Below are 14,809 nucleotides of genomic sequence, written 5' to 3' on the forward strand. Positions count from 1 at the left end.
TTTTTTATTGTTTTTTCCAAGGGTAGATTTTGCTTCGGGAGAGGCTGAATACAGATTTAAGTGGTGTGGTCAGGACATGGCTTCTCTTTCAGACAGCTGTTTCCCCTGGGAGCACGAGATGGCCAGCCACAGCTCCCTAGCCTGCATCCCACTTTCTCACACCATGAAAAGCTGGGGGTTTTGTCCTGGCATTTCCTGCCAGGTCTCATTGTATTTCTTTGGCTCTGAATGCACCAAACCCACTTCTGAACCAAAGATGCTAGCTAGAGAAATACATTGATTTGAGTGGTTTAGTCCGCAATCATACACCCCATATCTGAACTATGGAGGCTTAAACATGTGAGCTAAGAGTAGGGAAGAAGGTGGACCCCAGAGGGAAATTGGAGTGTGACCACCAAGAAGGAGCTAAATAGATCCTAGATGGCAAGATGTCCCCTCTCCAGTACTTGGGAGAGGACCGGAGAAGAAGCTCTATGAATTTAAGCTTGCATTTGTTTGTTAATGTTTAAAACTGGATAGCTGCACCATAGCTTAATGTTTGTGCCCCTCCCCCAACCAAATTCATATGTTGAAGTCCTACTCTCCAATGTGGTGATATGTTAAAGGTGGGGCTTCGGGGAGCTGATTAGGTAATGAGGGTGGAGCCTTCATGAATGGGATTAGTGCCCTTATAAGAGATATGAGGGGCGCCTGGGTGGCTCAGTGGGTTGAAGCCTCTGCCTTCGGCTCGGGTCATGATCTCGGGGTCCTGGGATCGAGCCCCGCGTCGGGCTCTCTGCTCCGCGGGAAGCCTGCTTCTACCTCTCTCTCTGCCTGCCTCTCTGCCTACTTGTGATCTCTATCTGTCAAATGATTAAATAAAATCTTAAAAAAAAAAAAAAAAGAAGAAGAAGAGATATGAGAGAGATATTCAGCAAGCAGGCTGCTATTTGCAAACCAGGAAGAGGATTCTCATCAAAACCTAATTGGCTGACTTGACCTTTTGATCTTGGATTTCTCAGCTTCCAGAAGTATAAGAAATAAATCTCTGTTGTTATAACCAGCCAGTCTATAGTATTTTGCTATGGCAGGCAGAGCAGATTAAGACAGTAGCCAAATCTCACTTTCTGAAAAAGTACAGATATGAGGAGGCAGCAAAGTGTTCCCCATTCCCTGTATTTTCTCCCATGTTTTCAAGTTTTTGTGGTTATTTGGGCGACAGTGTTTGTTAAGATGAGCTGGTCTAGAATGTGAAACAAGTCCTCAGGATAATTAATGATCACTGCCACTGCAGAAAGACCATCTTGTACCACAGGAGTGTGTCTTTTTTAATCCTTTATTTCTATTACTGGCTTTAAATAATGTTTCTGACGAAATTCTGCTTTTCTTTCTGTCAACTATCAGTAAGCGGGTATTGGGCATTATTTGTGAGGCTGTAAATACATTACACGAAAAAATGATGAGTCCTTAAAAAGTCAAGAGAAATGCTTCCAGAGGCGTTTACCTAACATGGTGATTTATGTAAGGCTGAGAATGAAGTTTCAGAAGTTTCAGAAGCTTCCAAATGAAAATTCTGGAACATAAACTAAAGTCTCTTCCAAATATGTGTTTGTTGTAGCCCCTGGACACATTTCCCTTTTACTTCTAATCTAGAAGTTAGAGAACATTTTTCATGCTCAACTTAAATTGTTTAGTTAATGATCTAAGAATAACTCTTGGGAGCTTCCCTCTGCATAGCGTGTTATTACTCTATTCCTCTGACTAAATTTGATGTATCTATTGTGTTCTCATTGCATAAACTGATCCTTGGGATTAATCATTTTCTTTTTACCAGCTAGAAATTGTAGATATTTAATGGACATACCTATATCAGTCAATTTAATGAGTCTCATTGTCTGGGGGTTGAAATATACTGATCATTCTAATGTTGAAAAATAATTCTTTTTCCATGTTTCCAAGTTTTCCAAGTTTATCTCTCCTGCCTGCCTGAGGAAGGTAATTTAGCTAAAACTTTTTTTGAAGTTTTCAGGGCCTAGGAACTCAAGGACATCTACTGAGTGATATCAGAAGAAACTAAACAATCTTTGCATCCTTTCCGATGGTACACCTTAAGCAATCATGTAGATTTCTATAATAAGGATATTCTATCATCCTAGTAGGAATTGTTCCATGGAGGATCATGCTGACTAATACACCCAGGTGTATTTCTAGCAGCCTTGCATTTGGAAAGGAAGATGAGATGTTAACACAACTGCCACATCTGTCACTAGGTAGAGAGCCAGAGTAGAGCCAGAGGGCCTGACAGGGTAGTCAGAGGTCCTATACCCCCCCAGAAGTGGAGCACAAGGCCTTCCCAGGCACAAGAGAAACATCCACTTACCAAAACAGTTACAAGATATTAAGTGAATTCACACCTGAGTCATAAGTAATGGTTTTGGTTTCTGTTTTGTTTTCAGTTGTTTGAATTTATGAACTTCTTGGGCGAGAATGTCATCTTCTGTTACATGGGCCTGGCGCTGTTCACGTTCCAGAATCATATCTTTAATGCTCTTTTTATACTTGGAGCCTTTGTATCCTTTGAAATACAGAACATGGAGTGATGAGGGAAAAGAGCAAACTACTTATGTTTAGTGATTACTCTGTTAAATTGTTTTAAGTAATTTCTTCAAGTTTATTGCAGGATTCAAATTCATGGCAGATAGTAGGAGGGAAAAGATCCTAAGAATTGGGACCTTTATTAAATGCTTCCATTTCAAGATAAGAAATTTGGGAAATACTGAGAGAAAGAAAGAGAGAAAACTGAAGAATAGAATACTCAAAAAATAAATATTCAAAATACATTTATTTCTTGAATATTCAAAGTATGTTTTTAAATTATGAATCATTTAGATAAAAATATATCCATCCATTAATTTCAGAGAAATATACTTAATCTGCATTAGAGTATATCTGAATATAGCCAGGATTATTAAGCTTTAGAAATATTTTCATCACAAGTTGGTAAAATCTCTTTTCCAGCGAGGACTTTGAAAATAGGACACCGAGTAAAGATTAGATGAAATTAACATTATAGATGTGATTTAATGTCTTACGTTAGTGTACATGTGAGTTTATTTTAATAAGATCCCCCTTTCCTATAAGTAAAATAAGATAAACTCTAGACCTCCTTTTTTTTTCCCCCAGACCTTGCAGAGGACTTTTGTAGCTCTAGGCCTGGTGTGTAAGCATTCCCCAATAAGAACAGATGTCTACTTGACGGGATACTGAGCTACAAGGATGTCCCCAAGGACAGTCGGCAACTGTTGTCCTTTGGAAAATGGGCAGATGCCCCATCAGATCACAGGCATGTGATCCTGACAGCCAGGAGAGCTGACCCCTCTTCTGTAAGCCCTGTTCTAGTAAGCACCTACTTTTGCCTTCTGTCCTCTTTTCACTGAACGTTCAACTTAACACTCCAATCTCATCTAAAACTTACATCTTAAATGGAAGCTCCCTTTCCCCACGTAATTCCATCCCCTTTGAGGACAAACTAGAATCTACAGACTCTCAGGGAAGGAGTCCTGGATGATGAAAGGGAAAAGATGACTACTACCAGTATTTTCATAGAATTTAACCTGTAAATACTGGATGTTAGCAAAATGTTTCCTAGAGGAGTTATATTATGCATTTAGACAGGTAGTTCCGGTCAAATTAAATCCACTAAGAGAAAAAAAGTAAGTGAAGTTTCCCAGATACAGAGAGTACAACCTGATAGAAAGTAAGACTGCTATTATGAGCAGAAATACATTTACCCTTTCTAAAGTGCTGCTTGAGAAAATAATGCCCCAGCCTCTGAACGGTCTCTGCCTCACATTTTGCAGCAGAGTAGAGTGAAGAGTCAGGCATCAGCAACATAAATGTGATGAGAAGATTTACAGTGATTGAAATGGTACAGGATTAACAATTCTAAACCAAGTAGATATTCAAAGGAAAGCAGAGTTCTCTGCTATTTCTCGAAAAGAATTGACATTTAAAGATGAATTTTGGAAGCAAGTTGGACATACAGGTATTGACAGGTATTTATCCCTGTTTTCTGAGCCATAAAACAGAGAAGCTTAAGAACATAATAAAGCTCAAGAACTCACAGCCTCATTCCAACAAGATTCTCCTCAATGTTTCCCTGTGCTTATCTATAGCTCGCAATTTTTGTTGCTAGAGCCTGCAACATATATCCCCTCTCCTTCCTCCTGAATCTGGGCCGGAAACAGAAGATCCCCTGGAATTTTCAGCACATGATGATGTTTTCAGGTATGTGAACTATGTTATGTACTAGTACTCCTGTTGTCTCACACTTTTACAGCACATGGAAAGCAGCCTCAGCAAACAGAGGGATCTCCTGGTCTTCTTACCGCATTGCATCTACTACTCTTCACCCCATGGTGCCTAGTACCATGTGGATATTCTAAGTTCTGAGCAATAGTGGGATTTCTTTCGAAAAGGAAAATGAAACTAAAGGGAATTTTTTTTGGAAAATACAATATCTGCCCAAAACTGGCCTAGAATAGGTATTCAACTTTCCCCCAACCTATTCCAGATGAATTTCCATATCAAGCAATTTGCACAGTCATTTCACAAATTATGCACTTTAAGATAAATAGTGTATAAATGGGGCCATCTTTGTCCAATTGTAAGACTTCTCCTTAGAATCACTTATTTTTCCTATGCAGAACTCTAGAAACTTCCCATAGTTAATACAAAAGTGAATCATACCTAAGTATGCTCAGTTACTAGTTGAGAAAACTGGTATTAATTGAATACTTACCTCATGCCAAGAGCAGTTCTAAATACATGTAACTGACACGTTCTTTGCTCTCAAGAAGCTTATGTTTTACTTGTTTAAACCACACCTGAAGGCTCCTTTTTCAAAAGAAAATAAACCAAATGAATTTTCTGACCTTGAACTACTCTGGGAATTGTGATTTCTTTCTGTCCAATTTTCCTACCATCGGTCTTGCCTTACTCATGGAACTTATTCCTTACATGCCTTCTGTGTATGAATACACTTACATTACACTCAGGGGCAGTTCGTGAGAATATATGAGAGAGTACAATAAACAAAGAAATACTCTCAGAATAGAGCAAGTAAATATAATTTGGAGCATATGGGGGGGATATGGAAAAACTAAGGAAACTATCACTTATTAAATATCTACTATTTGCCACTCACTCTAGATCAATTCTATGAAGCAGATATTAAAACATTTTTAGATGGGGAAACTGAGGCTTTGAGTTGCCCTCAAAGGGCAACTTTTAAGGCCCTCAAAGATTTATATAACTTAGTCAAGGACAAAAGCGTTTCTAAACCTTGAAGTAGTTCAGGAATTCCTGAAGGCAAGAGAAGACTCCTCTTCGAACCCACCCAAGAGTCTCAAAATCCATATTTTCAGAAGTAGTACTAGGAGTTAACAGCTTGTTTCACCTTCCATTGCATTCTAGCCTGTTCTATACAGTAAAGGGTTGGTAGTTCTGAGGTTGAGAATGAGCTATTTAATCAAGTATGAAAAAAATGGAAATCCAGAGTTTAAAATCACCCTTCTGTAGGCTTCTGCCAGTGCTTCCCTCCATTTCCAGAAATGCTAGAATGACAGAAAGAGTCCTAAGGAGGATAAATTGAACTGGTAGGTGATCTTTGACTTAGAACAGCGATGAACTTAGGGAATGAGTTGACTTCTATTAAGGGAAAACATAAAGCAAGTTTGATCACTTATAAATAAGATGTCAGCACTGGCTTGCACTTCAGCAACTCATTTCTAGGAGCTGGGAAGCTCTTTTCCTTCCTTCCCTTCTGTGCTTTGGTGAGTGCTGTGAAGTGTGTAAACCTGGTAATTCACAGACCTGTACCCCTGGGGATAAAAATATATGTTTATAAAAAATAAAAAATTAAAACAAACAAACAAAAAAAAAAAAACATCAGTTTTACTCTGGAGAATAAATACTCTGGCTTATTTTTTAAAACTTAAGTATTATATTTTAAACAATGCTCTATTTTACAAAGATCACCTTTGAGAAAGGTGTGACGTTTTGAATAGCCATGTTGGGATATGAAGTGTCTGCCCAAATGGCCACCTGACTTGATGGTTTCTCCAGGGTCTGTCACCTTCTATGTTTGCTTAACTGTAGGATTAGAACTGTGCTAAAAACTGAGACCAACAATACAGTATGTAGGCCTAGAATCTGATAATATCTTCATGATATTCTAAAGCAGGGAGTCAGAAAACAATGGTCTTTGAACGAAATCTAGCCCACACCAACTTGTAAATAAAGTTGAAACACAACTGTACCGTTTTGTTTCATATTGTCTTGTCTGTTTTTGCATTGCAAAGGCAAAGTTAAGTTGTTTCTGCAGAAATCACATGGCCCACAAAACCTAAAATATTTGCTATCTGGCCTTGTTCTAAAACCTCTAGAGGGAAAACAATAACCTCATCACATTAAGGGAGTTGATATCATTAATTTAATTCAGGAGAATGCCAGTGAGTTCATTCTCACCATCAAAAAGACCATAATGCCAAATTTTAAGGACATCTACTACTATGTATGATTCTAATCCAGAGAATGACACCCATTATCTTCCATACTGAGTGTCCATGTCATCTGCCAGACATCAGTCACTCACTGTTAACAGTTCGGCAGCTTGATCTCAAGGTTTGCATTCATCTGGGCCAAAGTAGGCTTCCTTCTATAGATTTGCCTAGAGTTTTGTTTTGTATGTTTTTTACATTGAAGTGAATGTGTACAAAAAATAGATTTGTTTACCTCCATTTTTAATTCCATCTGAATTACAAATTAATAATATTGGTGATATTCCCTGGCATGGTGGATAGAACATTGGGTTTTCCACTAAGAAGCTATCTTCTTAGCTTGAAAATGAGGAAATTGCAATGTTACATGGTTATATAATGGAATCTTAGATCGCTCAACTCAAAAGTCATTCTAACCTTTCTAAGACCTTTTATGAGCAATGTTTTGAAACTCAGATCCAAGGCAAGGTAGAATAGGTATTATTAGTCTCTTTCTGCAAGTTGAAAAGAGAGAGAGTCAGAATAAGGGAGACATGGAGAGACTGGGTATCTTGCTCACAATCTTACGACCAATTAGAGATGAAAATGAGACTTGAACCCTAACCGCTTGATTTTGAATTAGAACCTTCTCACCTACATTACTTCAGATTTACTCTCAAGGTCATAAGAATAAAAGTTAAAACTATGCCATTCCTAACATAGGCCAACCCCAACATATATATATGTCTCTCACACAAACCTGATCCTCATCCATTTCACAACAAATCAAACAGGTAACACCCCTCCCACATCAGTTCAAGTTCTACACTGCACCTATTGACCCCCATCAGAGTATAGGAAGCATCAGGTGAGTTCATGTGCAGTGCAGTATTTTTCTTCAAAAAAGAAGTTCTAGACTCAGCTTTGATATTCTGCATGAATTCTGCCATGTTCTACTCTACTCCGGATCTAAAGTTTTAAATCTATTTGTCAAGAAATAAAGAATTTAAAAGGTCAACTAAGACAACATAAGCCAGAAAGAAGGTAAAGAAGCAGATCACATTACATACTGTCTGGCGTTTTCTGAGTGTAAGACAACAACATTTGTGAAAACCAAAAGAGAAGGACAGTCCCTTTAAAGAATATTTCCCTTTGGGGAGCCTGGGTGGCTCATTCAGTTAAGCATCTGACTCTTGAACTTAGCTCATGTCTTGATTTCAGGGTTGTGAGTTCAAGCTCCACAGTTCAAGCTGGGCATGGAGCCCATTTAATTTTTTATTTTTTAATGTTTGTTTTAGAATACAGCCTAGGGTTCTTAACTATGGCTAGAGTACTTTTGGTTATCCAATAAGAAGTACGACTTTTAGTAGCCATCTGGAAGAATCTAGTTGTCCATGCTTCAACAATACATTTATATGGAGCCTGTCTTTACATAGCTGAAAACATTTTTCAGAGTCCTTTGGATATTGTGAACAATGAATGGGAGCATGTAGCTAATAGGATCCAACAGTACATTAAAGGGATTATTCACTACAACCAAGTAGGTTTTATTCCTGGGCTGCAGGAGTGGTTCAACATTCACAAATCAATCAACATGATATACCACATTAATAAAAGAAAGGATAACAACAATATGATCCTCTCAATAGATGCAGAAAAGACATTTGACAAAATACAACATCTTTTCTTGAAAAAAAAAAAAAAACTCTCCACAATGTAGGGATAAATGGAATGTACCTCAACATCATAAAAGCCATATATGAAAAGACCCACAGGGAATATCATCCTCCATGGAGAAAAACTAAGCTTTTCCCCTAAGGTCAGGAACACAACAGGAATGTTCACTCTCGCCACTGTTGTTCAGCATAGTAAGTTCTAGCCTTGGTAATCAGACAATAAAAAGAATTTGAAGGCATCCAAATCAGAAAAGAACAAGTCAAAATTTCACTCTTCACGGATGACTTGATGCTGTATGTAGGAAACCCAAAAGACTCCACAAAACAATTGCTAGAACTGATCACTAACCCAGCAAAGTCACAAGATATAAAACCAATGCACAGAAGTCTGTTGAATTTCTATAAACTAATAAAGAAGCAGCAGATAGAGAAATCAAGGAATCAGTCCTGTTTACAGTTGCACCCAAAACCATTAAGATACCTAGGAATAAACCTAACCAAAGCAGTAAAAGATCTGTACTCTAAAAACTATAGAACATTTACGAAATAAATTGAGGAAGACACAAAGGAATCAAAAAATATCATATGCTCATAGATTAGGACAACAAATACTGTTAAAATGTCTATGCTACTCAAAGCAATCTACACGCTCAATGCAATCCCTATCAAATTACCATCAGCATTTTTCACAGAGCTGGAACAAACAATTCCAAACTGTGTATGGAACCACAAAAGACCCCCAAATAGCCAAAGCAATGTTGAAAAGAATACCAAAGCTGGAGGCATTACATTTCTGGTCTTCAAGGTGAATTACAAGGCTGTAATCATCAAGATAGTATGGTACTGGCCCCAAAACAGACACATAGATCAGTGGAACAGAATAAAAGCCCCAGAAATGGATGCACGACTATATGGTCAACTAATCTTTGACAAAGGAGGAAAGAATATCCAATGGGGGAAAAAAATATAATCACCTCAACAAATGGTGTCGGGAAAATTGGACATCTCATGCAGAAGAATGAAACTGGACCACTTTCTTACACCATTCCCAAAAAATAAACTCAAAATGGATGAAAGACCTGAATGTGAGACAGGACAGCATCAAAATCCTAGAGGAGAATACAGAACAAGAGAACCTCTTTGACTTTGGCCATGGCAACTTTTAGAGGCAAGGGAAACAAAAGCAAAAATGAACTATTGGGACTTTATCAAGATAAAAAGCTTATGCACAGCAAGGAAACAGTCAACAAACTAAGAGACAACCTACTGAATGGGAGAAGATATTCACAAATGACATATCAGATAAAGAGCCAGCATTCAAGATCTATAAAGACTTTATCAAACTCCATACCCCAAAACCAAATAATCCATTTAAGAAGTGGGCAGAAGACAATAAACAGACATTTCTCCAAAGAAGACATGCAAATGGCTAACAGACACATGAAAAAAATGCTCAACATCACTCAGCATCAGGGAAATACAAATGAAAACCGCAATAAGATACCCCTCACATCTGTCAGGATAGCTAAAATTAACAAGTCAGAAAAAAAACAGATGTTGGTGAGGGTATGGAGAAAGGGAAACACTCCAACACTGTTGGTGGGAATGCAAGCTGGTGCAGTCGCTCTGGAAAAGAGTATGGAAGCTCCTCAAAAAGTTAAAAATAGAACTACCCTATGACCTAGTAATTACACTACTAGGTATTTATCCAAAGGTTCTAAAAATAATGATTCCACCCCAATGTTTATAGCAGCAATGTCCACAATAGCCAAACTCTGTTGATGCCCATCAATAGAGGAACGGATAAAGAAGAAATGGTATATATGCACAGTGGAATGTTACACAGCCACCAAAAAGAATGAAATCTTGTCATTTGTAATGGCATGGATGCAACTAAATGGTATTATGCTAAGTGAAATAAGTCAGAGAAAGGCATATGACATATGATTTCATTCATATGTGGAATTTAAGAAAGCAAATGGATGAACACGGGGAAAGGAAGGAAAACTAAAATAGAAAGAGGGCTGCAAACCATAAGAAACTCTTAACTATAATAAACTGAGGTTTGCTGGAGAGGCGGTGGGAGGAATGCGGTAACTGGATGATAGGCATTAAGGAGAGCATTTGATGCAATGAGCACTGGGTGTTATGTGCAACTGACAAATCGCTAAATTCTACCTTTAAGACTATTAATATACTATATGTTAACTAAATCAAGTTTGAATTAAAAATTTAAAAATAAAATGGGAATATGAACTTATACATTTACTCACTCACAGTCCTCCAGCTATTCTTTCAGTGGTCATTCACTGACACACTCCTTGGATAGGTATGCAGATGAACAAAGACAAAGATACTGCCCTTGACCTTAAGAGCCTTACTGCCTAGAGAGAGCTTGGCTTTGTGTGGCCTAAATTTGGTTCACTAAGACGGGCACCTCAGGTGGTTCAAAGCCCGGACAAGTAAGAACTAGAACTTTCTGTCTTAGTCAATTACACCTACCATTTAGTAAATCCTTTCCCATCATCTTTACCCTCACCTTATGCACAGCCTTTGGCACTGGGCAGAACAGTTAGCAATGCCTGCCAAACAGAAGTGGATTCACTTACAAAGCTAACGAAGCTTGAGCATCAGTGTTCCTCAATCACATGGGCCCCTTCCAGGCCCCCCGGATGGGTCCTACAGGTGTGTTCTGATGGTGTATAAAGCTGGTAAAAGATATTATTTTTCCTAAAGAGGGTGCCCACGATATGTAAATTCCACCTTGAGGTGAAAGTTCGCGACATGATCCAGCTGTTTATCCCTTATCTCCTGGCAGTGAGTGGGGCCTGCAGCGAGCCTTGGAATAAGGGCTTGGCGCTGAGTAGATGATGTTTCTGAGTGAAACCCACATTGTTCATGAATGACCCCACTACCACTGCTACCACCTGCTTCCCCGGCCTCCACCTTTTGCCACCAGAGGCAATTAAACTGAGTGAAGCAACCGTCAGATGCCAGATTGAGTTTCTCACCTAGCATTTGTAGGTTTCTCACCTACAAACCTGATTTGTTTTGTATAGACTAGTAATCTACACACACAAAAGCCTTGGAACCTTAAAATAAGGAAAGGTCTCAAGGTCAGTAATGGTCTCTCTGCCTTGCAAAGCCTTCAATAATGCAAATACTCTTTTGGGTAGCTAGGTTGCTTTTTAGAGTCGATTGGAGGAAGTTTAACCGGAGACATTTCTAAAGCCTTCTTTAAATTCAAGGCCAGCAGTTCCGAACTGCTGTGGTGTATTGTGTGACACCCTGCACAAAGGGCTTAAGAGGAACGCCAAACTCCCCTGAAACTGTTCCTGCTGCCCTTAAGCACAGCCCTAGTTAATGCCTGGCATGAGCTGCCCCGCCCCAGCTCTCAGTTCCCTTGAAACCAAAGAGGCAGAGCTCTGTGGTTTAAATTAAAGGAGGAGATGTGTTTCGCACAAATTAGCTTTCCTATTGATGTGGTGCATATTACAATGATCAGGCCTCTTGTTTTAATTCAAATGCATGTGCTGCAATTTTTATTTAATTTAAAACTAAATAAGAGCAGGGATTTGCTGGAAGGAGGGGAAATGCCAAGCCCTGTTGAGCTGTGGCAGCCTTCCTGAAACTGCTGTGACTCGGAGACCGCGTCTCACTGGGCTACACAGCCTCTGTGCAGCGCTGCTGGGATAATCTGAATAGGAGCAGAGCCTGGAAGTGCTTGGGCAGCTTGAAGGAGGCTGCCAGTATGTCAGAGAACAGGATCCTCCAATTTGTCCATTTCTGCTGGGTTTGGAAGAGACATCACATCCCTGATGTGTACTATTGCATGAACTTGGAAGAATCTGAACCAGGCAAATGTGGCCACAGTGTGCAGATATAATATAAAACTTCACCCACGAGCTCATGTCACCATGAAGACAACAGCACTGGTGTCTCCGGGCTTTGCTGTTAATGTTGTTGCTCATTCGATTGTCCACCAGTGCTCATTCTTAGCCTTCAAATAGAGGCCAGCATCGAAGGATTAAGAGAAAATAAGTCATGGAAGAAAAACTTCAATTAAGAAAAATTTTCTGTTAGCATTCATTTTTTCCCCCTCAGTGGTGAAAACACTGCCACTCTTATTCAAGTGTTAGGGAACACTATGCAGCTCACAGAACAGTGTTCTGTGGAAGGACAACTTAAGAACCACAGTTGAGGTGTAGGAGACCACCTTTCTCTGTGTCTTTTTGGTGAGCCACCAGTCATGCCGTGGTCAGAGTCAATTTGAGACTGACTTAACAATTACAACTGACTTAACAATTACAGCCAGGAAGAAAGTGAGAGGAATTCATGAAAGTGAAGAGCGGAAGTCACTGTGTCACCAATGCTTAGAAATCTGTGTCTGTTACTGCCCAAGCTAATGGAACTCCAGTAAGCTACCAGGACTGCCCCACAATTACCAGTCATCATGTAAAAGGACACTTCCAAGTTTTCTTGATCTTTGATAACCAAAAGTGTGCTTCTCGAACCAGCAGCTTTAGCATCACGTGACAGCTTCTTAGAAATACTGAATCGAAACCTGCCTTTTAACAAGACCTCTGGGTAATTCATGTGCACGAGAAGCATCTCCCAGAACATCAGCACAATTCACGGTTTTCTCTCCTGAACCTCTTTCTTCAATCTATTCCTCCTACCTCTTCTCTTTTGCTTGAGGCCCTCAAAAATGCCAGTCTTGCTTCTTGCTCTTCTATTTGTCGTCTGATGAGCATAACAATGTTTACCCAGTTATTGAATTTCTTCCAGTTCCGTAAGCTTGCTGAAGTCCTTCCTCCTATTCACACAAGCTCTCCCTCTCCTCAAAACCCTGGCCACACCCACCCACCTTCAGCTCTTTTATTCAAAGAATTCCTTTTTCTCTCTATATCTCGGCTTAGATATCACTTCTTTTTTTTTTTTTTTTTTTTTTTTTTTTTTTTTTTTTTTTTTTTTAAAAAGTAAGACAAGAGTAAGTTTAATTCTGCAGGATTTCAGGGCCATTAGGGCCATACACATCACTTCTTATAGGAAGCCTTGGTAACACAAGTCTGGGTTGATCACTCTCAACTGTCTCCATAGCACACAGTACTTCTCCTCTCCCAGTAGCCATCACATTCGACTATGAATTTTGGCTTGCCTGCCTGCATTCTCTTCTAGACTAGGAGCTTTGTAAGCCCAAATGCTGATTTTTTTGGTTCACTCCGTGTGTCAGCACTCAGCACATTAGGTGAAACTGAGTATCTTTCCACAAATAACTAGTGGATGAACAAGCAAATGAATGAACAACCTACAACATTTTCTACCCAATTAAAATTGTACATTTCACTAAAATGACCACTTAAGGACTACCTATTCCTGTTCTATGAAGCCTGGGAACTTCTAACCCCAGAAATGGTCCGAGGGGCACCTCTCAGACCAAGCTTCCCTGGCTCCACAGATGGGAGCTAAGCAAAAAAATAACCTTAAGATATCAACAAATAAAATCTTTCATGTTTTAAATGAAAGAAAATATATTTCACCTACTCACTTCTGGCTAAAAAAAGAACCCTTCTCTGAGTGTTGATAACAGTAAACATTGTTAATACTTCATGAAAATACCATTTGGATCCGAGAATATTTTTCAAATCTCTGCTTGCTTTATGTTGGAGGGATGTGCTTGTTTTTCAGTTAAAAACCTAAGATCTCATTAAAAACCCTGGGACTTTTACATCAGTCAGGTGATTTGAATCAAGATCAGGCTACCTCCAACTTCAGCTTTGGAAAAGATTTCTTTAAATGTGTATACAAGGGTTATTTGAGAATATGAGCCCTCTAGACAATAGGCTCTTTCTTACCTTTCCTCTTCCCTTGTTCATAATTCCAGAGACAGACAGCCTGGATGATGCCATCATATCATCAAGCATTCCTTGTCAGGCCTTCCCCTTTGCAACCACCTTACCCAGACTCCAGTGTTCCCTTACCTCCCCATACTATATATCTTTCCTGCCCTGGGCACATCTTGTGCAATTAATTAGGCCACTATATCTTCCTTACCACTACAAGGCCACTAACTAGTTAATGCAGCACAAGCTCAGAACGTTTTCTTCATTAGAGGAGATGAATTCCCACTGAGCCCTCATCTCTCACTATGGCCTGGGGTAGGCATTAATGAACAAAGTGGACAACTGGAGTAGATCTTCTGAGGTTTTCAAGTGGGATAGTGTTAACCAGCTTGTGAGGAAATGTATCAAGCAGTCATAGAAAAAGTCACCTTAAATAATGAATAACCATGAGCACCATTGTTGTGACAAAGTAGACAGGCATAGTAGGTCCATATGAACTGCAGATCCCATTAAATCCTCATAGTGTCAAATACTGAGAAAAGTGTATGTGGTTATGATAAATTCAGAACATTTGAGAACTATCTTAGACCTGCAATCAGTCCTGTAGAGTTGTTTTCTCCTATTATTAGGTCCAAACATTATCATCCTTTATTTTGCTCCAAAATAAATTTACAATAAAAATTATTAGCTCTTGCATTTTTAAGCAACAAATTAGATTCTGCTATTTGGCATGCCACAATATTTTCTAAATATAAACTACTGTTTGGTAAAA

General features: G+C 39.1%; 1 protein-coding gene across 2 annotated transcripts in view; it reads left to right on the forward strand.

Annotated features, from left to right (window-relative positions):
* SLC9A9 (solute carrier family 9 member A9) overlaps window positions 1-14,809 on the forward strand; it is a 695,514-nt gene that overhangs the window by 461,579 nt on the left and 219,126 nt on the right. For both annotated transcript variants that reach the window (XM_059163846.1, XM_059163845.1), the window contains 2 exons: window positions 2,436-2,549; window positions 4,155-4,266. In XM_059163846.1, the coding sequence (XP_059019829.1) occupies window positions 2,436-2,549; window positions 4,155-4,266 (226 nt within the window). The remainder of the gene's footprint in view (window positions 1-2,435; window positions 2,550-4,154; window positions 4,267-14,809) is intronic.

The sequence above is a fragment of the Mustela lutreola genome, chromosome 2 (genome assembly GCF_030435805.1).
Source record: "Mustela lutreola isolate mMusLut2 chromosome 2, mMusLut2.pri, whole genome shotgun sequence".
Lineage (NCBI taxonomy): Eukaryota > Metazoa > Chordata > Mammalia > Carnivora > Mustelidae > Mustela > Mustela lutreola.